This window comes from Salvelinus fontinalis, chromosome 33 (genome assembly GCF_029448725.1).
Source record: "Salvelinus fontinalis isolate EN_2023a chromosome 33, ASM2944872v1, whole genome shotgun sequence".
In the NCBI taxonomy this organism is placed as follows: Eukaryota; Metazoa; Chordata; class Actinopteri; order Salmoniformes; family Salmonidae; genus Salvelinus; species Salvelinus fontinalis.
In genome coordinates this window covers 37,395,162-37,417,301 of record NC_074697.1, presented here as the reverse complement: position 1 = coordinate 37,417,301, position 22,140 = coordinate 37,395,162, and the positions used below count along the sequence as shown (strand labels likewise).

The following is a 22,140-nucleotide window of genomic DNA, read 5'->3' as shown; positions in this document are numbered from 1 at the left end:
GAATCATTGTTCTTCCTCTGTCAACCATGCTTACCTGCAAAGAAACATGTGGCGTTATCATTTCTTTGCACAAAAAGGGCTTCACAGGCAAGGATATTGCTGCCAGTAAGATTGCACCTAAATCAACCATTTAGTGGATCGTCAAGAACTTCAAGGAGAGCGGTTCAATTGTTGTGAAGGCTTCAGGGCGCCCAAGAAAGTCCAGCAAGGCCTCCCGGGTGGCGCAGTGGTCTAAGGCACTGCATCGCAGTGCTAGCTGTGCCACCAGAGATTCTGGGTTCGAGCCCAGGCTCTGTCGCAGCTGACCGGGAGGTCCATGGGGCACCGCCAGCGTCGTCCGGGTTATTACAAATTCTGACAAACTCCAAGCATTGATTATGCAAGAATGGGCTGCCATCAGTCAGGATGTGGCCCAGAAGTTAACTGACGGCATGCCAGGGCAGATTGCAGAGGTCTTGAAAAAAACACTGCAAATATTGACTCTTTGCATCAACTTCATGTAATTGTCAATAAAAGCCTTTGACACTTATGAAATACTTGTAATTATACTTCAGTATTCCATAGTAACATCTGACAAAAATATCTAAAGACACTGAAGCAGCAAACTGTGGAAATTAATATTTGTGTGATTCGGTATTACTATTTAGTTAGTTATTAAATAAACAATTAAATCAATTTGTGTAGTACTGATTAGTCAGAAAGGGCTGTGGTTCTTGCGGATTCAAGAAGCCTGCCACGTTCCAAATGAGACTGATATGAGGTAATGATTAATAAGTGACTGATATCGATATATATCTAGAGTTTAATTCAGGAGATGGTAACTTGTTAAACAACTTCTTCCGTGGTGCCCAAAATTCCTAATGAGTTAATTGTTACATGACTCATTTAAATGGGGTAACAATTAAACGTAGTTAGTGGATTAAATAAATAACAGTCATCAGATTAATGAAGGTCACGTCACGACATCTGTAACTGTTTTAAAGTCACCATTGGTGAAATCCCTGAGCGGTTTCCTTCCTCCCCGGCCACTGAGTTAGTAAGGACACCTGTATCTTTGTAGTGACTGGGTATATTGATACACAATCCAAAGTATAATTAATAACTTCACCATGCCCAAAGGGATATTCAATGTCTGCATTTTTATACATTTTTTCCCATCTACCAATAGGTGCCCTTTGTTGCGAGGTATTGAAAAACCTCTCTGGTCTTAGTTGAATCAGTATAATTCCCCTGCAGGTCAACCTCACTTACTGTGGAAGTGGTGGCGAACATGTACTTGTCCCGGAGCTGGAAGTTGTCCACTCTCTCTAGGATGACTCGGCGGTTCTGCTCACTCTGGAAGAAGTCGGTGCTGCTGAGGATGCTGGACACCCCCTGGGGCTCGTGCCTCTGGACCAGCACCGTGGTGGGGGAGTCGTACGGCTCCACACCCCTGGAAAGATGCAGAAAACGGCCGTAAGTAGGACATAGGTAGGGCCAAAAGTTTTTCTTTGTTGACCACGTGAACTGAACTGGAAGAATTTATTGGCCAAGGGCCTTGGAGTTCTTCCCATTCAGATAACATGGTCTGGACGTCTAACCCTAGCTAACCCTCCACATCCACGCCTTTAAATCATTAACAGAAGGCCTCCCGGGTGGCGCAGTGGTCTAGGGCACTGCATCGCAGTGCTAACTGCGCCACCAGAGTCTGGGTTCGCGCCCAGGCTCTGTCGTAGCCGGCCGCGACCGGGAGGTCTGTGGGGCGACGCACAATTGGGCTAGCCTCGTCTGGGTTAGGGAGGGTTTGGCCGGTAGGGATATCCTTGTCTCATCGCGCTCCAGCGACTCCTGTGGCGGGCCGGGCGCAGTGCGCGCTAACCAAGGGGGCCAGGTGCACGGTGTTTCCTCCGACACATTGGTGCGGCTGGCTTCCGGGTTGGAGGCGCGCTGTGTTAAAGAAGCAGTGCGGCTTGGTTGGGTTGTGCTTCGGAGGACGCGTGGCTTTCGACCTTCGTCTCTCCCGAGCCCGTACGGGAGTTGTAGCGATGAGACAAGATAGTAATCACTAGCGATTGGATACCACGAAAATTGGGGAGAAAAGGGGATAAAATGTGTTAAAAAAATGTTTAAAAAAAATAAATAATAAATAAATCATTAACAGATTGGTCAAATCCTTCCAAAGCAGGGCTTTATCTTTTATGGATGGGGTTTGAAAGGAAAATATATTTTTTATGTTTAATATGTGCCACTCTCCTGCCTAGGCCTACTTTACGTGGTGAGAGACACATGGCACTGAAAGTGTCGCAATCATCATCGTTATCAGATTGTTTTAAGCAAGTTTGTTGTTTTTGATGTGCTTGATAGACCTTTTCTCTGCAAACTCTGCGCATCTGGCACTCCAGGCAGGCTCAAGCAACCGTTCAAAGTATTTGAAAGATTTCAAACACTATTTGAACCCAGATCTGATTGATAGCAGGGTTCAAAATCCTTTAGGTGTTACCAGAGTCATCAAGCCATTCACATAGTGAGCCCGAAATAAAAATCTTGTAATCAGTCTCTCTTCCTCAGGGATCGTAGTTGCATTTTCTTTGCATTGTCATTCAATTACAAGGACCAATCTAATCTATGTATTTAACTTGGAGAGGCAGGGGGTTAGCTGGCGAGCTGCATGCTTGGAAAGCAGACAGCAATCGGAAGACATTAAGGTCTAGTCAGGGCCAGATGATGGAGGAGGCAGGCAGTCACAGGAAGTAAACAGGAAATGAAGACACACACACACATCCCACCCATCCCTCTCACAGACCGATGCTTTAATGTTTTGCAGACAGTCTGGCACTCAACATCAACAATTGGTTATACTGATGACTGTACGTTCTGCCTCTCCTCACACAATCACAGAGGCATTGATCTTACCAGAAATAGGCCTTCACGTGCTCTTGGATCAACACCCACGTCTCTCCAAAATCGTCAGATTTCCATAGCTGCAAAAATAACAGAGGCAGGGGGTGGGGAGTAAATGTAGGTCAGGGGCTCATTTGCACATGTTGACTCCAGGCTGCATATAACTGGCAGAATGTTTGAGAGTTAACCGTTTTCCATCATTTCTGTTAAACTGAAACGTGAATAAGTAGTTACGGAAAAATTCCACAAAATGTCCTCCGTATTGTGTTTTTCAGAGAGACAGTTTAGAATATGCAGCTGTGACATTTAATTACCATTTGCATTAAGAAATATTGAAATATTGGCTTTGTTTCTCTAGAACACTGTATTATAAACCAAATGCTGTGGGCTATAATATGGTAATCCAGCATATGGAGTAGAGTCATTAGTCCACATAGGCATCTAACCCCAAACAGAAATGGTGGCCACAGAGCTACAGGCAAAGCACTGATCATCATAATAGACACCTCCTGCACAAAGATCTCCATCATAAAAAGACTGTTGATCTCAAAGGGCTTCCTGGTTACATAGAATTTATAAAACATGCTTACCTCTGCATGTTGTTAATCATCTACATTTCTGTCCGAGACGTTTTTTAAGAAGGTGAAGCAGCATTTCTATAGCAGTCAGTTGAGTACCTGTTTGTTGGGGTGGGAGCTGTCATAGCCCAGGACCAGGTTGGCCCTCTTGCTGTGCAGCAGCAGATCTGTGGGCTTGAAGGGGATGGAGAACCCCTGAATGGTCTTGCAGAAGTCAAAGGAGTTCCAGAGGTAGCTGTTGGTGCTGTCTGCAAAGAGGTACTGGAACAAGAGAAGGACAAGACGGGCCAAGGTTAGGCTAAATACCCACTGGGGTCTGTTCATGAGTGTTAAGGAATGTTAAGATACATTTATTGTGAAGAATAGATAGGACATTCTTTCCTGTTGAACAGGGACTCATTCTCGCTCTATACATAGCATTTCTATTTGTACCTGCAATTTTCTAAACTGAATAAACCTGCTAAAACGTCAAGCCTGACTGATTTCAACAAATTAGAATAGTAGGAACCGGCCTAATATCTCACCTCCAAATATCTCTTGTCTAGCTATTTCAAAAGACTGTTTGCAAACACCCCCCAAAAATCATGAGAAATTCAAAGAAATATTCAGAGATATTTAATTTGAAATGCCTAATTACAAAATCAGATTACGTAATTATACAGTAGCTATAATTCCATTTTGTTGGTCCTTCCTTTGATCTATTTTTTTTAAACTGCCTTCCCAATAACTCCTATATTCTCAACAGCCTCCACTTGGAAACAGGACAAATACATTTTTACAAATTAGAAAAAAATAACAAAACAAGTATTCAACCCCTATGTTATGGCAAGCCTTAATAAGTTCAGGAGTAAAAATGTGCTGAACAAGTCATAAGTTGCATGGACTCACTCTGTGTGCAGTAATAATGTATAACATGATATTTGAATGACTACCTCATCTCTGTATTCCACACATACAGATCATTTTAAGGTTCCTCAGTCGATTAATGAATTTCAAACACAGATTCATACAAAAATACCAGAGAGGTTTTCCAATGCCTCGCAAAAACCTATTGGTAGATGGGTAAAAAAAAGCAGACATTGAATATCCCTTTGAGCATGGTGAAATTGTTAATTACACTTTGGATGGCGTATCAACACACCCAGTCACTACAAAGATACAGGCATCCTTCCTAACTCATTTGCCGGAGAGAAAGGAAACCACTCATGGATTCCACCATGAGGCCAATGGTGACTTTAATGGCTGTGATGGTAGAAAACTGAGGATGGAACAACAACATTGTAGTTACTCCACAATACTAACCTAAATGACAAAGGAGGAAGCCTGTACAGAATACATTTTCCAAAAGATTAGTGCCTTATTGCAAACAGGATGCAAAGTAAAACTGCAAAAAATGTGGCAAAGAAATTAACCTTATGTCCTAAATACAAAGCGTTATGTTTGGGGTAAATCCAACACCACACATCACTGAGTACCGCTCTTCATATTTTCAAGCATGGTGATGGCTGCATAATGTTATGGGTATGCTTGCCATTAGCAAGGACTATAGATTATTTTTTAGGATAAAAATCAAATTAATAGAGCAAAGCACAGGCAAAAGTCTAGAGGAAAACCTGGTTCAGTCTGCTTTCCAGACACTGGAAGACATATTCACCTTTCAGAAGGTCAATAACCTAACACACAAGGCCAAATATACACTTGATTTGCTTACCAAGAGGACATTGCATGTTCATGAGTGGTCAAGTTACAGCTTTGACTTAAAACCTTTTCTCAATAGGGGGGCGCTGTTTTCACTTTGTAAAAAATCGTGCCCAAATTAAACTGCCTCGTACTCTATTCTAGCTCGTAAAATATGCATATTATTATTACTATTGGATAGAAACACTCAAGTTTCTAAAACCGTTTGAATTATATCTGTGAGTAAAACAGAACTCATTTTGCAGCAAACTTCCTCAAAAATCGGAAATCGAGGCTCTGTTCCAGGGCCTTCCTATTAATTTGCCTGAAATCTATGGATATACATGCACTTCATACGCCTTCCACTAGATGTCAACAGGCAGTGGGAGGTGGAATGGGGTGTCTAGCTTGATCTGAGGTCGAACAAGAGCTTTTGGAATGACGTGTCTGGAAATTTCATTGTCTTCGAAGGCGCGAGAAGGAACCCCAGATTGCCTTCTGAAAAGCTTTCGGTGTACGCGGTAGATATCTCCGGCTCTGAATTTATTTGATAGATGTGATAAAAACATCATAAAGTACTTTTTTTCAACCGAGTTGTATCAGTTCATTGAACGTTTATTGCGAGTTTTGGAATTTTATTTTCTTTGCGTCAGGTGAAGTTGGGCACGTTTGCGCCACATGGCTAGCTATGGTTGCTAATTCGTCAGGAGAAGAGGACATTCTAAAACCAAACAACGATTACTCTGGACCAAGGACTCCTTGTACAAGATTCTGATGGAAGCTCAGCAAAAGTAGGAACCATTTATGATGTTATTTCGTATTTCTGTGGAAAATGTTTAGTCCTATTTTCCACCCTTATTGCAGGCGCTGTCTCGCTATAACGTAAGCTCTTTGTTATGGTAAAGGTATTTTTTTAAATCTAACACGGCGATTGTATTAAGAACTAGTGTATCTTTCATTTGCTGTCCAACATGTATTTTTTTGTAAAGTTTATGATGAGTTATTTGGTCAGATTAGGTGAGTGTCAGAAATATATCCGGAGATTGCTACATTTTCACAATGTATAACCACAGTTTTCAGCTCAAAATATGTTTTGTTTTTCTAAATATGCACATTTTCGAACAAAACATAAGTTTATTGTATAACCTGATGTTATAGGACTGTCATCTGATGAAGTTGGTCAAGGTTAGTGATTCATTTTATATCTTTTGCTGTTTTTTTGCTATCGCTACCTTTGCGGTGAATGAATGCGGTTGTGTGTTTGGCTATTGTGGTAAGCTAATATAATGCTATATTGTGTTTTCGCAGTTAAAAAAAAAAATCGGAAATATTGGCTGTATTCACAAGATATTTATCTTTCATTTGCTGTACACCATGTATTTTTCATAAATGTTTTATGATGAGTATTTAGGTATTTCACGTTGCTCTCTGTAATTATTCTTGCTGCTTCGGTGCTATTTGTGATTGTAGCTGCAATGTAAACCTATGATTTATACCTCAAATATGCACATTTTCGAACAAAACATAGATTTATTGTATAACATGTTATAAGACTGTCATCTGATGAAGTTGTTTCTTGGTTAGTGACATAATTATATCTCTATTTGGTTGGTTTTGTGATAGCTACCTATGCGGTAAAAAAATGGTGAAAATATGCGGTTGAGTCTTTTGCTGTTGTGGTTAGCTAATAGAAATACATAGTGTTTTCGCTGTAAAACATTTTAAAAATCGGAAATGATGGCTGGATTCACAAGATGTGTATCTTTCATTTGCTGTATTGCACTTGTGATTTCATGATATTTATATGCTAGTATTTACTTGTGGCGCTATGCTAGGCTATACTAGTCAGCTTTTTACTGATGAGGATGCTCCCAGATCCGGGATGGTGATGAAGTAGAAGTTAAAATCGTCTTGAAAATACACTGCTCAAAAAAATAAAGGGAACACTAAAATAACACATCCTAGATCTGAATGAATGAAACATTCTTATTAAATACTTTTTTCTTTACATAGTTGAATGTGCTGACAACAAAATAACACAAAAATTATCAACGAAAATCAAATTTATCAACCCATGGAGGTCTGGATTTGGAGTCACACTCAAAATTAAAGTGGAAAACCACACTACAGGCTGATCCAACTTTGATGTAATGTCCTTAAAACAAGTCAAAATGAGGCTCAGTAGTGTGTGTGGCCTCCACGTGCCTGTATGACCTCCCTACAACGCCTGGGCATGCTCCTGATGAGGTGGCGGATGGTCTCCTGAGGGATCTCCTCCCAGACCTGGACTAAAGCATCCGCCAACTCCTGGACAGTCTGTGGTGCAACGTGGCGTTGGTGGATGGAGCGAGACATGATGTCCCAGATGTGCTCAATTGGATTCAGGTCTGGGGAACGGGCGGGTCAGTCCATAGCATCAATGCCTTCCTCTTGCAGGAACTGCTGACACACTCCAGCCACATGAGGTCTAGCATTGTCTTGCATTAGAAAGAGCCCAGGGCCAACCGCACCAGCATATGGCCTCACAAGGGGTCTGAGGATCTCATCTCGGTACCTAATGGCAGTCAGGCTACCTCTGGCGAGCACAATGCCACCCCACACCATGACTGACCCACCGCCAAACCGGTCATGCTGGAGGATGCTGCAGGCAGCAGAACGTTCTCCACGGCGTCTCCAGACTCTGTCACGTCTGTCACATGTGCGTGTGAACCTGCTTTCATCTGTGAAGAGCACAGGGCGCCAGTGGCGAATTTGCCAATCTTGGTGTTCTCTGGCAAATGCCAAACGTCCTGCACGGTGTTGGACTGTAAGCACAACCCCCACCTGTGGACGTCGGGCCCTCATACCACCCTCATGGAGTCTGTTTCTGACCGTTTGAGCAGACACATGCACATTTGTGGCCTCCTGGAGGTCATTTTGCAGGGCGCTGGCAGTGCACCTCCTTGCACAAAGGCGGAGGTAGCGGTCCTGCTGCTGGGTTGTTGCCCTCCTACGGCCTCCTCCACGTCTCGTGATGTACTGGCCTGTCTCCTGGTAGCGCCTCCATGCTCTGGACACTACGCTGACAGACACAGCAAACCTTTTTGCCACAGCTCGCATTGATGTGCCATCCTGGATGAACTGCACTACCTGAGCCACTTGTGTGGGTTGTAGACTCCGTCTCATGCTACCACTAGAGTGAGAGCACCGCCAGCATTCAAAAGTGACCAAAACATCAGCCAGGAAGCATAGGAACTGAGAAGTGGTGTGGGGTCACCACCTGCAGAACCATTCCTTTTTTGGGGGTGTCTTACTAATTGCCTATAATTTCCACCTTTTGTCTATTCCATTTGCACAACAGCATGTGAAATTTATTGTCAATCAGTGTTGCTTCCTAAGTGGACAGTTTGATTTCACAGAAGTGTGATTGACTTGGAGTTACATTGTGTTGTTTAAGTGTTCCCTTTATTTTTTTGAGCAGTGTATATGGCAAGACTTGAAAATGGCTGTCTAGCTATGATCAACAACCAACTTGACAGAGCTAGAAGAATAAAATAAAATAATAAATGTGCAAATACTGAACAATCCAGGTGTGCAAAGCTGTTAGAGACTTACACAGAAAGACTGAAAGCGATGCCAGAGGTGATTCTAACATGTATTAACTTGGTGGGTGTGAATACCTATACACATGAGAACATGAAATGACCCCGGGAATAGATAGAACATCAGTGATGCAAAAAATATATATAACATTCAAAATGGGTGAATCTTTCTTTTAAATAGGCAGATCCATAACCAGTCAGACCTAAGTGGTATTATGGACAGAGAGGAACTGATCCTAGATCTGTACTCCTACTCTGAGAAGCTTGCGAAATACGGGCCCTGAATTCAAATGGGAAAGCTCACAGCTCAATGAGCAGATGAGAAGAAACCACTAATTTCCCATCGTAACCATCTCCATGATGTTGGGAACATGTTGCAGACTAAGAGGGTGGAATCCTCCGGCTGTTATCTGCTGTTACCCCTCGCCCCTCCCCCGTGTTACACTATTGGCCGCCCTGCCTCGCTCTCTGGAGTTCACCTGTCTGTAGACTGATGGCCCAAGCCTGCAGGGCTCACAAGGCAGGCCACACGCGAATGCCTGCCTGCCTGCTAATGGAACAAACTGCGTTTACCATGCACCCTTACACCTTGCAATAACCTCCACTGGGCTGAGTGCCAGGGGGAACGGCTGGGGGCGGGGCCAGGGCTATGACTCACCGGCACACAATGAGACATAATCAAACACGGCACGGCACCAAACCGAAAGGCACTGCATCGAACAATCTCCATCTCATGAATGATAACTACGCATGTACACAAGCACACACACACCCACTATACAGCTAAATCAACCCTAATAAACCACAAGCTCAATAATGTCATGTGCCTTGCGCTGGTTGTGCGGAGATGGGAGAACATACGAGAAAAAGCTATACACTCAAACTTTGAAAACGTAATAAAACTCCTCTATCAGGGCAGTCTTCGATATAGAGAAAGATCTAAATACAGTATGTCTTATTATCATACTGTACACCGAGCAGATAAAACACGACATAGACTGACCAGGTGAATCCAGGTGAAAGCTATGATCCCTAATTGATGTCACTTGTTAAATCCACTTAAATCAGTGTAGATGAAGGGGATGAGACAGGTTAAAGAAGGATTTTTAAGCCTTGAAACAATTGAGACATGGATTGTGTATATTCTGCCATTCAGAGGGTGAATGGGCAAGACTAAACATTTAAGGGCCTCTAAACGGGGTATGGTAGTAGGTGCCAGGCGCACCGGTTTGAGTGTGTCGAGAACTGCAACACTGCTGGGTTTTTCATGCTCAACAGTTTCCTGTGTGTATCAAGAATGGTCCACCACCCAAAGGACATCTAGCCAAATTGTCAATTGTGGGAAGCATTGGAGACAACATGGGCCAGCATCCCTGTGGAACACTTTGGACACCTTGTAGAGTCCATACCCCGACAAATTGAGGCTGTTCTGAGAGCCAAAGGGGATGGGACTCAATATGAAGGTGTTATGAAGGTGTTCCTAATGCTTCGTACACTCAGTGTACGTACCTCTATGGTCTTCAGCCACTTACCCTCTTATTGTCAGCGGGGCTGTGGTAGAACTGGGAGATGACCTGCTTGTTCCCCTCTTTCTCAATCTCCCCACTCAGCTGAAACCTCTCTGAGATCGGGGAGAAGCTGGTTCCATAGTCGTAAGAGACGTACACCTACCATGTGACAGAGGAGAGAGGAACGAGATGAAAACATGGAAGTCACGGTACATGGTAAACAAATGAAATCCACTATCACTGTACTTGTTGTTGTGATGCTTTTTGGACAGGAAAAACGCTTTTTGATGAAGGACACATTTCTTGTAGAGGACAAAATTATTTTAGAATGGGTGTATTGGGAGGGAGGCCATTAACTGACTCATCAAAGCATTTAGGCAGTAGCTAGACTTTCCAGCTACAGACTTTATCTACGGAGAGAAACACAATACTTGGGAAAAATCTTTATCCATGTTAAGTGACTAAAGAGTTTAGTGTTCCGTTCTGTTCCCTCCTGTCCTGCAGATTCTACCAGACAATACACGAGTGAGGTCAGAACTCTCAGATTCCCGTCAGAATGCCAGAGACCAAGGAGCTCAGACCACAGAGAACAGCACAAAGACCACTGAATCCACAATGCTGGCTGGAAGGTATATCGAGGAGCGTACTGAACTGGGAGCAGAGAGACACAAAACTAACAATTCTTGTACAAATAAACTGTCATTCACCAGTGGTATCTCTCCGGTTTATTATCAACCACTTTTTTTTGCAAATGGCATTACATCTTAAGTTAACCCCTTGAGGAGCGCGGGAGGTCCTTCTTACACTGTGCACAAAATCAGTGGGAGGTGCTTGGGTTACTGTAAGCTGAGTGTGAGTAACAGGCAGGACAGGGAGCTGATATCATCAAAAGCAGACAGAGTAGAGAGAGAACTATTTTGGTGGTGTAACAGATGGAGGGATTCATCCGTGGCTCAGTGAATCTGATCTGTGAGAGGAGAGGAGTGGAGAGGAAGCACACGGCCGGCTGGCAGGCCATGGCGCCATCTCCTCAGCAGAGTGGAACAGGTCCGGGCTCCGCAGCACTGACAACACGTGGCCTGTCACTGTCACTGACCAGATGGGCGCCCACGCACGCACACACGCAAACACACATGAATACACAAAGACAACATTACAGTCAAACTGTGGTTAACACAGCACTACCATTTCTGCCATGGTAACTCGAACAAAGGAGTCTACATTTGAATGGCAGAATCCCATGGGTGTTATCTGAATAGAGGGCAATGTGAATTGAGAGGGAAGAAGATTCAGAAGCGGTTAAAGACAACATGCAGGCGTTAGGCTATGTAGTGGTGGATAGGTTCATGGATATGTTTGTTTCGTGCGATTGTGGATCACCATCCCACACAGAAGGTATGTTACTGTACTTACAGGAAATATAGGCTACTACATTAGTGTACTCACGGGAAGTGTACTACTGTAGTCACAGGAAGTGTATTCCGGTACACAGAGGAAGTGTTCTACTGTATGCGCAGGAAGTGTACTACTGTGTACTCACCGAGCTAGTCTTGGGACCTGCGGCTCCGACACTGTCTCTGGCCAACGCCACGATGACATTGCTCTTCTCCCCGGCCCAGTGCACCACCATCTGGTTATGGGAATCGTTCAGGTTGGCCTGCAAAGACAAGAACAGTCTCCCAACTGACCTGTTGTATTTTTGTTCTGTTTGGTCAAAATGCAGCTCAACTCAGAGTCCAATGAATGAAGCAACTATCTGATCAATTACAGAAGCTTTTATATCTGATAAACATCCTTGGAGCATATCAAATTTGTTCTGAAATGCTATTATCAGCTAGACGTTGTAATGATTTTGCTGGGTTCCCCTGCGTAGCTGGTAGAAAGGTTGTGTGGAAGGTTGCTGTACCTTGCCTGGCTGTGTCTGGTGTATTGAACAGGGCTGTTGTGCTTTTCTTTATTCATCCTTCTAACCAGTTAAGCTCACTGGTGCACGTTACTACGGCAACGGACTTTGTGGTCTTATTGTTATGACCTTGCGAGGAGCACCTGGCTAAAGGCTCCTATCTGTGTGTGTGTGTGTGTGTGAGTGAGAGAGACAGTGAGCGAGAGAACAAGCAGTGAGCAGCTTTACCTCACATCGCCCACTTTCAGAGGCCTTCACTGTGTCCATTGAAACAACACAATGCTGCTACTAAGTGCTTGTGGTAGATGTAGTAGTGTAAAAGCAGAAGGCACAGCTCAAACAAACACTAAACGCTCCATTGGTGCAGCTCTGACAGTAAGATCTGTGAAGTGCGAGTCTACAAAAAGTATGTCATTTTAATTCCCACTGCCTTTGCCTCTCTTCTGAGCGTTCCTCTCTCTCATTCTTAATTTATCATTCTGCAGGGGGCTGTGGCTCTTTAAAAAGCTTGGTTTTCTCCCTTTACTACAGTATTTCTACAGACTTGTACTGTTGACAACACAAAGACTGTAATTTCTGTCTAAATGATGAACAGACGTTCCTCTTCTTTCAGTGGTAACTTTACACCAACTATTGGTACTGCGGCTTGTAGACTTAGTAATAAAATGTGATTTCTGCCGCAAATTGCTACAAAACAGCCTACAAGAGTTTGTTGTGTGTGTATAAGCATGATTTCAGCAGGAACATTGTAATAAGGTAACTCATTCCATGTAATAACACTCTCATTCCCTGAGATCAGAGTTCCAAAATAGTAGAAGAACACTTCTACTAACTGGACATCTCTAATAAGAAACGCTCATTCAGAACGTTTGAAAACATGTCACTATGGTGGGCCCTACTGAACACATCCCAGGAGGTCAGCTGAGTCAAAGGCAAGGCCGTCTTCAAGGCTGAGATGACTCTGCGGTAAATCTCAGAGCCTTTTAAGCCTCATTACCCGCAGACCATGTAAAGGGGTGCTGGTGTGGTCCTCCTGACACAGCTGAATCAGGAGAGTGATGGCACTGGTAAACTGCTGCAAATGGCATTGTGAGACACAATCTATTAATCTTGCCGAGCTCGATAACAAATCACCCATTAACAGGTAATGACGTGAGCGTCACTCAAACCATCTCCAGCTACGTGAAGCATTGGACTATGCTTGGGGTTAGGGCCTCAAACTCACTGTTGTCCGTTTGGTCCCAAAAGTTCTGGCTACCATTCGCTAAATCTCATAATACAGCCTTTAGGGTAGATGGGACTGACTAACTGCCTTCTATTTAGATTTGTGTTTAATTAAGAATAGGTCTAATCATTGTGTTTTTAAAGTCTTTGTGTGTAGACATTTTGGGCTACCTCAAGCACAATGACATCTCCTATTGCCTGTGGTCTTGCAAGTGATTGACGTTATTACCAAAGACAGTAGAGCATGAAGAGGCTATAACTGCTTCTCCAAAATAAATCCCTGATCACACTTGTAGGCGATGTCATGGCAACGTTGGCGAGCAATGCGTAGAAACACGTAACCGGGTCAAATGGTAATCTCGTGACAAACTGCGCATGTGCAGGCCCTCAAATCAAAGGCACTCCTTCGATATAAAGTTGTTTTTGACGAGAATTAAAACGTGTCAGTTTGTCACTTTCATAAGGTTGGAGTAATAACATTTAGCTACTTAAGACATTGTCTTGGATCTAGGTTTTGCCTTTAGATTGAGAAAATTAACAAGTAAGGAAGACATTTTCACTTCTCTCATTGACTTCTCAAACCCCAAATACCAGCCTGGTCTGTTTGGTCTGATTTGCAAGCGTTCCCGGAAGTCTCTGATGTCACAGAGGCCTTGAAGTAAATGTTGGGCCCGAAAATGTGCCTAACTTTGATAATAGCATCCTGTTTAACACTGCCAAATGATTTTAAGCACAGATAGTCATGATTGCTAGTATGATAGTTAGAGGATAGAAAGTTGCAAAGAAAGAAGTGACCCAGTACATACAAAGTGACCCAGTACATACATACGGTAGTGACCCAGTACATACATAGGCAACCAGCAGTCTTCACCAAGCAAGTCCCAGGGATTCTAACAATACAAATTCCTTTGCATTAGTGCATTGACGTAAGCGCTGGTATCCTCAGACAAGCCCAAAATTATTCAACACCAAGTCAGAAAGAACGCAGGCCTATTTCTCCTTTATTTATTTACTTGTTTTTTATAGACTCGGCCAAACCTTGAAGGAAACCTTGAAGGATCAGTAAATGAATCTGTCCATAGGTCACGGCTCATGCTCCTTTTGCACTAACCGGACGAAGCTAGATGAATATCAGTTGCAAAACATCATCAGTATGGAAAAGGAAGTATGCAAACCATGCTTTACAAAAGCCAGGAGACGCTTTCATTGTACCAAAAACAACATTCTCTCCTTATGTAACCTCCTCATAACCTCATGGTTGTGTTCAGTGGAGAGAAATTGATTTGAAACGAGTGAAACAGGGAGGTTGAATAATACCTGAACTTGTCCAAGAAACACTCATTTTCGTTTACCGCGGCAAAACGGTTTTGTGCCCTACTAAACGTGACCCTGGTGCTACTCCGTCAATCCGTTTCCTCAACAACAACAAGCAAAGAACAAAATCCAGTAAAACAGGGTGAGTATACATCTCCCCATCATGTTCTCCTTCATTATTCAAGAGAGCATGATGAACCACTGCTGAAAGAGTATCACTGTTGGAGTGGCGCTGAACCGCCGATGATAAATTTGCATTTTCAAACTACCAGCATGTATTTTTGGCTCGATGCAGCACAATCGAGCCACTGTCATCTGTGACAGTCATGCCACACATTTTTTTAAATATATATTTATATATATATACACATATACACACTGGATGAATATAAATGTGTTATAGGCTAGTTGTTAATCTCCCCATAGTGTAGTCTGGGCTCGGCTATGTTATATAAAAGGGCTGCCCTGCTCTGTGGAATCTCTGAAGTGGGCTCCTTGACAGAGACTAGAGAGTCCTTCTTCACAAGGCTGAATGATAAGTGGGTTAACATGGCAGATCATGCTGAATGTCTCAATGCTGTAGCCAGCCAGCAAAACATTAGTGAGTGCCTGGCACATTCTTTTGGGGTAAAATGGGAGAAACAAGCTTGAAGTGAGACTTGAAGTGAATTTGGTGTGTGTGCGTACACATTTTACTATACTTGTGAGTACCAGAAGTATTCACAAGAATAGTAAACCAACAAAAATGCATACCACCCTGCATACCACTGCTGGCTTGCTTCTGAAGCTAAGCAGGGTTGGTCCTGGTCAGTCCCTGGATGGGAGACCAGATGCTGCTGGAAGTGGTGTTGGAGGGCCAGTAGGAGGCACTCTTTCCTCTGGTCTAAAAAATATCCCAATGCCCCAGGGCAGTGATTGGGGACACTGCCCTGTGTAGGGTGCCGTCTTTCGGATGGGACGTTAAACGGGTGTCCTGACTCTCTGAGGTCATTAAAGTTCCCATGGCACTTATTGTAAGAGTAGGGGTGTTAACCCCGGTGTCCTGGCTAAATTCCCAATATGGCCCTCAAACCATCATGGTCACCTAATAATCCCCAGTTTACAATTGGCTCATTCATCCCCCTCCTCTCCCCTGTAACTATTCCCCAGGTCGTTGCTGCAAATGAGAACGTGTTCTCAGTCAACTTACCTGGTAAAATAAAATAAAGAAGTGAGGAAATTTTGCAGATCCACAATTTTAGGCATAGGGGTTATGTTTAGGGTTCGAATTTGGGTTAGGGGTTAAGGTTAGGGTCAGGGAAAATAGGATATTGAATGGGAATCAATTGTTGGTCCACAAAAAGTAAGATATATAGTACCAGTCAAAAGTTTGGATACACCTACTCATTCAAAGATAATTCTTTATTTTACTATTTTCTACATTGTAGAATAATAGTGAAGAAATCAAAACTAATGAAATAGCACATATGGAATCATGTAGTAACCAAAATAAAATGTTAAACAAATAAAAATATATTTTATATTTGAGAATCTACAAAGTAGCCACCCTTTGCCTTGACTACCGCTTTGCACACTTGTGGTATTCTCTCAACCATCTTCACGAGGTAGACACCTGGAATGCATTTCAATTAACAGGTGTCCCTTGTTAAAAGTACATTTGTGGAATTTCTATCCAACTTAATGCGTTTGAGCCAATCAGTTGTAACAAGGTTGGGGTTGGGGTGGTGTACAGAAGATGGTATTTTACCAAATAGGGCTATGTCAATATTATGGCAAGAACAGCTCAAAAAAGCAAAGAGAAACAACAGTCAACAGTCAAAGACATGAAATTTTCTGAATTGAATGACCTTCAAGAACTTTGAAAGTTTCTTCAAGTGCAGTCGCAAAATCCATCAAGCACTATGTTGAAACTGGCTCTCATGATGACCAGCCACAGGAAAGGAAGACCCAGAGTTACCTCTGTTGCAGAAGTTCATTAGAGTTAACTGCACCTCAGATTGCAGCCCAAAATAAATGCTTCACAGTGTTCAAGTAACAGACACATCTCAACATCAAAATGTTCAGAAGAGACTGTAAATCAGGCCTTCGTGGTCAAATTGCTGCAAAGAAACCACTACTAAAGGACACCAATAAGAATAAGAGACTTGCTTGGTCCAAGAAACACGAGCAATGGACATTAGACCAGTGGAAATGTCTAATGTCCATTTGTTTGATGAGTCCAAAATTGCGATTTTTGGTTCCAACTGCCGTGTCATTGTGAGACGCAGAGTAGGTGAACGGATGATCTCTGCATGTGTGGTTCCCACCGCGAAGCATGGTGTGCATTCTGCAGCGATACACTTAACCATCTGGTTTGCGCTTAGTGGAACTATAATTTGTTTTTCAACAGGCCAGTGACCCAAAACTCACCACCAGGCTGTGTAAGGGCTATTGACCAAGGAGAGTACTGATGGAGTGCAGCATCAGATGCCCTGGCCTCCACAATCACCCAACCTCAACCCAATTAAGATGGTGTGGGATGAGTTGGACCGCAGAGTGAACGGAAAGCAGCCAACAAGTGCTCAGCATACGTGGGAACTCCTTCAAGATTGTTGGAAAAGCATTCCTCATTAAACTGGTTGAGAGAATCTCAAGAGTATGAAAAGCTGTCATGAAGGCAAAGGGTGGCTACTTTAAATATTCGAAAATATATTTTGATTTGTTTAACACTTTTTTGGTTACCACATGATTCCATATGTGTTATTTCATAGTTGTGATTTCTTCACTATTATTCTACAACTGTAGAAAACAGTAAAAACAAAAGAAAAACCCCTCAATGAGTAGGTGTGTCCAAACTTTGGACTGGTACTGTAGCTGTGTGTGTGTGGTATGTTTGTTCCTTGGGAGGTTAAGTTGGTTCAGCACAAACATTCATTCAGCTCCAGGTGATTTATAGTAGAGTTGAAGTCGGAAGTTTACATACATTTAGGTTGGAGTCATTAAAACTTGTTTTTCAACCACTCCACAAATTTCTTGATAACAAACTATAGTTTTGGCAAGTCGGTTAGGACATCTACTTTGTACATGACACAAGTAATTTTTCCAACAATTGTTTACAGACAGATTATTTCACTGTATCACAATTCCACTGGGTCAGAAGTTTACATACACGAAGTTGATTGTGCCTTTAAACAGCTTGGAAAATTGCAGAATATGATGTCATGGCTTTAGAAGCCTCTGACAGGATAATTGACATCATTTGAGTCAATTGGAGGTGTACCTGTGGATGTATTTCAAGGCCTACCTTCAAACTCATTGCCTCTTTGCTTGACATCATGGGAAAATCAAAAGAAATCAGCCAAGACCTCAGAAAAAAAATTGTAGACCTCCACAAATCTGGTTCATCCTTGGGAGAAATTTCCAAACGCCTGAAGGTACCACGTTCTCCTGTACAAACAATAGCACGCAAGTAAAAACACCATGAGACCACATAGCCGTCATACCGCTCAGGAAGGAGACGCGTTCTGTCTCCTAGAGATGAACGTACTTTGGTGCGAAAAGTGCAAATCAATCCCAGAACAGCAGCAAAAGGACCCTGTGAAGATGCTGGAGGAAACAGGTACAAAAGTATCTACATCCACAGTAAAACGAGTCCTATATCAACATAATCTGAAAGGCCGCTCAGCAGGGAAGAAGCCACTGCTCCAAAACCACCATAAAAAGCCAGACTACGGTTTGCAACTGCACATGGGAGCAAAGATAGTACTTTTTGGAGAAATGTCTTCTGGTCTGATGAAACAAAAATATAACTTTTTTGGTCATAATGACCCTCATAATGTTTGGAGGGAAAAGTTAAACGCTTACAAGATGAAGAACACCATCCCAACCGTGAAGCACGGTGGTGACAGCTTAATGTTGTGGGGGTGCTTTGCTGCAGGAGAGACTGGTGCACTTCACAAAATAGATGGCATCATGAGGATGGAAAATTATGTGGATATATTGAAGCAACATCTCAAGACATCAGTCAGGAAGTTCAGGCTTGGTCGCAAATGGGTCTTCAAATGGAAAATGGCCCCAAACATACTTCCAAAGTTGTGGAAAAATGGCTTTAGGACAACAAAGTCAAGGTATTGGAGTGGCCATCACAAATTTGTGGGTTGAACTGAAAAAGCGTGTGCGAGCAAGGAGGCCTACAAAGCTGACTCAGTTACATCAGCTCTGTCAGGAGGAATGGGCCAAAATTGACCCAACTTATTATGGGAAGCTTGTGGAAGGCTATCCTGAAACGTTTGACCCAAGTTAAACAATTTAAAGGCAATGCTACCAAATACTAATTGAGTGTATGTAAACCTCTGACCCACGGCGTATGTGATGAAAAAAATAAAAGCTGAAATAAATAAATCTCTACTATTATTCTGACATTTCACATTCTTAAAAGAAAGTGGTGATCCTAACTGACCTAAGACAGGTAATTATTACTCTGATTAAATGTCAGGAATTGTGAAAAACTGAGTTAAAATGTATTTAGCTAAGGTATATGTAAACTTCCGACTTCAACTGGCCTTCATCCTTCATCTGACCTTGACAGACTAGTGAGCTGAAATGCAGCTCACACACACACACACACCAGAGCATTGAAAATGCCCTTTTTGACATAGCTTTTCCACATCTGTATTGTTCACCTTCTTTACTGCAACTTGCAGTGAATTCACACCAACTTCTAACTGTAAGTGAGTGTGAGTGTTAAGGGTCAAAAACTAGTCTATGGTTTTAGTCCTGAGCGGATCTGTCAGACTGTAGTAAATTATATACAAACGAAACCAATGAAATGGATGAAGGGGACCACGCTGGCATAGCTTGCCAATGCTTGTTCTCTCGCTCGCTGTCTCACACACACATCGATAGGCCGAAATAATGAATGAACAACAAGGTGTCCAATACAACTGCAGATATTCAACCATAATTCCTTCATTACGATCAAAGATGATCAGGATTCTGATTGTTTACCAGAGTACTTCTTTTTCACCGGCACTCGCTTCGCTGCAGTTAGCAAACAGTAATTGTTCTACTACATTAGGCCTGATCTCTTGAAACTCAACACATAACTGCAAACATATGTATCCTCCTTGCTAACACAGGCTCATAGAAGTTGGCTAAATGACATGCATCGGAACAAGTCCAGGCACCAGACAAGTCTAGTCAAATGTATTCATCAAGGCTCCTTACGTGTGACATTATGACCACTATTTAATGAGGAAAATGAGTACAGCCAAGCATTCCCCAAGCCAGACCAAACATCACCATGGCATTCAAATAGTGTTCTTATGCACAAACCCCGTTTGATATGTTTACTATGTGTCCTGTGGCAGGGAACCAGATCCTGCTTGCAGTACACCTTCAGAGTGTGTCATGTTATTTCCCTGGAGATGTTTGTGAACTGTGGGAAACCATTTACTGGATAGATTGAGCAACTTCAGGGGAGTGTTCAGTAAGGCACGCCCTAGCAAAACAAAATCACTATTGGACAAGTTCAGGTATGACTTCCGCGTTTCACTCTGTTTCAAGACGTTCTGTCTCTGCTGAACACAAACGAGACGCTAGACTAGAGGCTTGGCTCTCTTGTTTGTTTTGAGTGAGAATCTCAACTGGCAGATGCTCAAGACAGGTTTCAGTCACACTTCGTGCTTGAATTTCACAATCGATGCTGCCTACACCGCAAGTCAAATCAAATCAAAATTGTATTTTTCACATGTGCCAAATACAGCAGGTGCAGTAGACCTTAACGTGAAATGCTTACTTAACTGCATTGTTGGTTAAGGGCTTGTAAGAAAATAAAGTAAAGAAAATATTTACTAAATAAACTCAAGTATAATTTTTGTAGTTTTTTTAAGTAACAAAATAGCTATAATGGGGCTATATACAGGGGGTACCGGTACCAAGCCAATGTGCGGGGGTACAGGTTAGTCGAGGTAATTTGTACATGTAGGTAGGGGTAAAGTGACTATGCATAGATAATAAAACAGCAAGTAGCAGCAGTGTAAAAACAAAGGGGGGGTATCAATGCAAATTGTCCGGGTGGCCATTTGGTTAATTGTTCAGCAGTCTTATGGCTTGGGGGTAGAAGCTGTTAAGAAGCCTTTTGGACCTAGACTTGGAGCTCTGTTACTGCTTGCCATGTGGTAGCAGAGAGAACAGTCTATGACTTGTTTAAAGGTCTTGCTCACATCGGCTACGGAGAGTGTGACGACACAGTCATCCAGAACAGCTGGTGCTCTCATGCAGCTCCAGTGTTGCTTGCCTCTAAGCAAGCGTATAAATATATTTAGCCCATCTCGTAGGCTCGCGTCACTGGGCAGCTTGCAGCTGGGTTTCCCTTTGTAGTCCGTAATAGTTTGCAAGCCTTGTCACATCCGACGAGCTTCAAAGCCGGTGTAGTAGGATTCAATCTTAGTCCTGTATTGATGCTTTGACTGTTTGATGGTTCGTCTGAAGGCATAGCGGGATTTCTTAGAAACGTCCACATTAGTGTCCCGCTCCTTGAAAGCGGCAGCTCTATCCTTTAGCTGGGTGCGGATGTTGCCTGTAATCCATGGCTTCTGGTTGGGATATGTACGCACAGTCACTGTGGGGACGACGTCGTCGATGTACTTATTGATGAAGCCGGTGACTGAGGTGGTATACTCCTCAATGCCATTGAGAATCCCGGAACATATTCCAGTCTGTGCTAGCAAAACAATCCTGTTGCGTAGCATCCGCGTCATCTGACCACTTCTGTATTGAGCGAGTCACTAGTACTTCCTGCTTTAGTTTTTGCTTGTAAGCAGGAATCAGGAGGATAGAATTATAGTCAAATTTTCCAATTGGAGGGCGAGGGAGAGCTTTGTACACGTCTCTGTGAGTGAAGTAAAGGTGGTCTAGAGTTTTTTTCTTCTTCGCTGGTTGCATGTGACATGCTGGTAGAAATTAGGTAAAACGGATTTAAGTTTGCCTGCATTAAAGTCCCCGGCCACTAGGAGCACCACTTCTGGATGAGCATTTTCTTCTTTGTTTATGGCCTTATACAGATCGTTGAGTGCAGTCTTCTTGCCAGCGTCAGTTTGTGATGGTATATAGATGGCTACGGACAATATAGATGAAAACTCTCTTGGTAGTGTTGTCTAATCAAATCAAATTTTATTTGCCACATGCGCCGAATACAACAAGTGTAGACTTCACCGTGAAATGCTTACTTACAAGCCCTTAACCAACAGTGTAGTTCAAGAAGAAGAAAGTCTACAGCTTATCAAGAGGTCGAGACTCGAGACTACCTTAATATTAGACATTGCGCACCAGCTGTTATTGACAAAAAGACACACACCCCGGCCACTGGTCTTACCGGACGTAACTGTTCTGCCGATGCACGGAAAACCCAGACAACTGTATATTATCTGTGTCGTCGTTCTGCCACGACTCGGTGAAACATAAGATATTACAGTTTTAAATGTCCCGTTGGTAGG

General features: G+C 42.8%; 1 protein-coding gene across 2 annotated transcripts in view; it reads right to left on the bottom strand.

Annotated features, from left to right (window-relative positions):
* The window catches only part of LOC129832154 (sortilin-related receptor-like), a 70,038-nt gene that overhangs the window by 44,871 nt on the left and 3,027 nt on the right, over positions 1–22,140 (bottom strand). For both annotated transcript variants that reach the window (XM_055895962.1, XM_055895963.1), the window contains exons 2-6: positions 11,765–11,881; positions 10,249–10,383; positions 3,558–3,719; positions 2,893–2,960; positions 1,252–1,432 (exon numbers count right to left, since the gene is read on the bottom strand). In XM_055895962.1, coding sequence (XP_055751937.1) covers positions 1,252–1,432; positions 2,893–2,960; positions 3,558–3,719; positions 10,249–10,383; positions 11,765–11,881 — 663 coding nt within the window. The remainder of the gene's footprint in view (positions 1–1,251; positions 1,433–2,892; positions 2,961–3,557; positions 3,720–10,248; positions 10,384–11,764; positions 11,882–22,140) is intronic.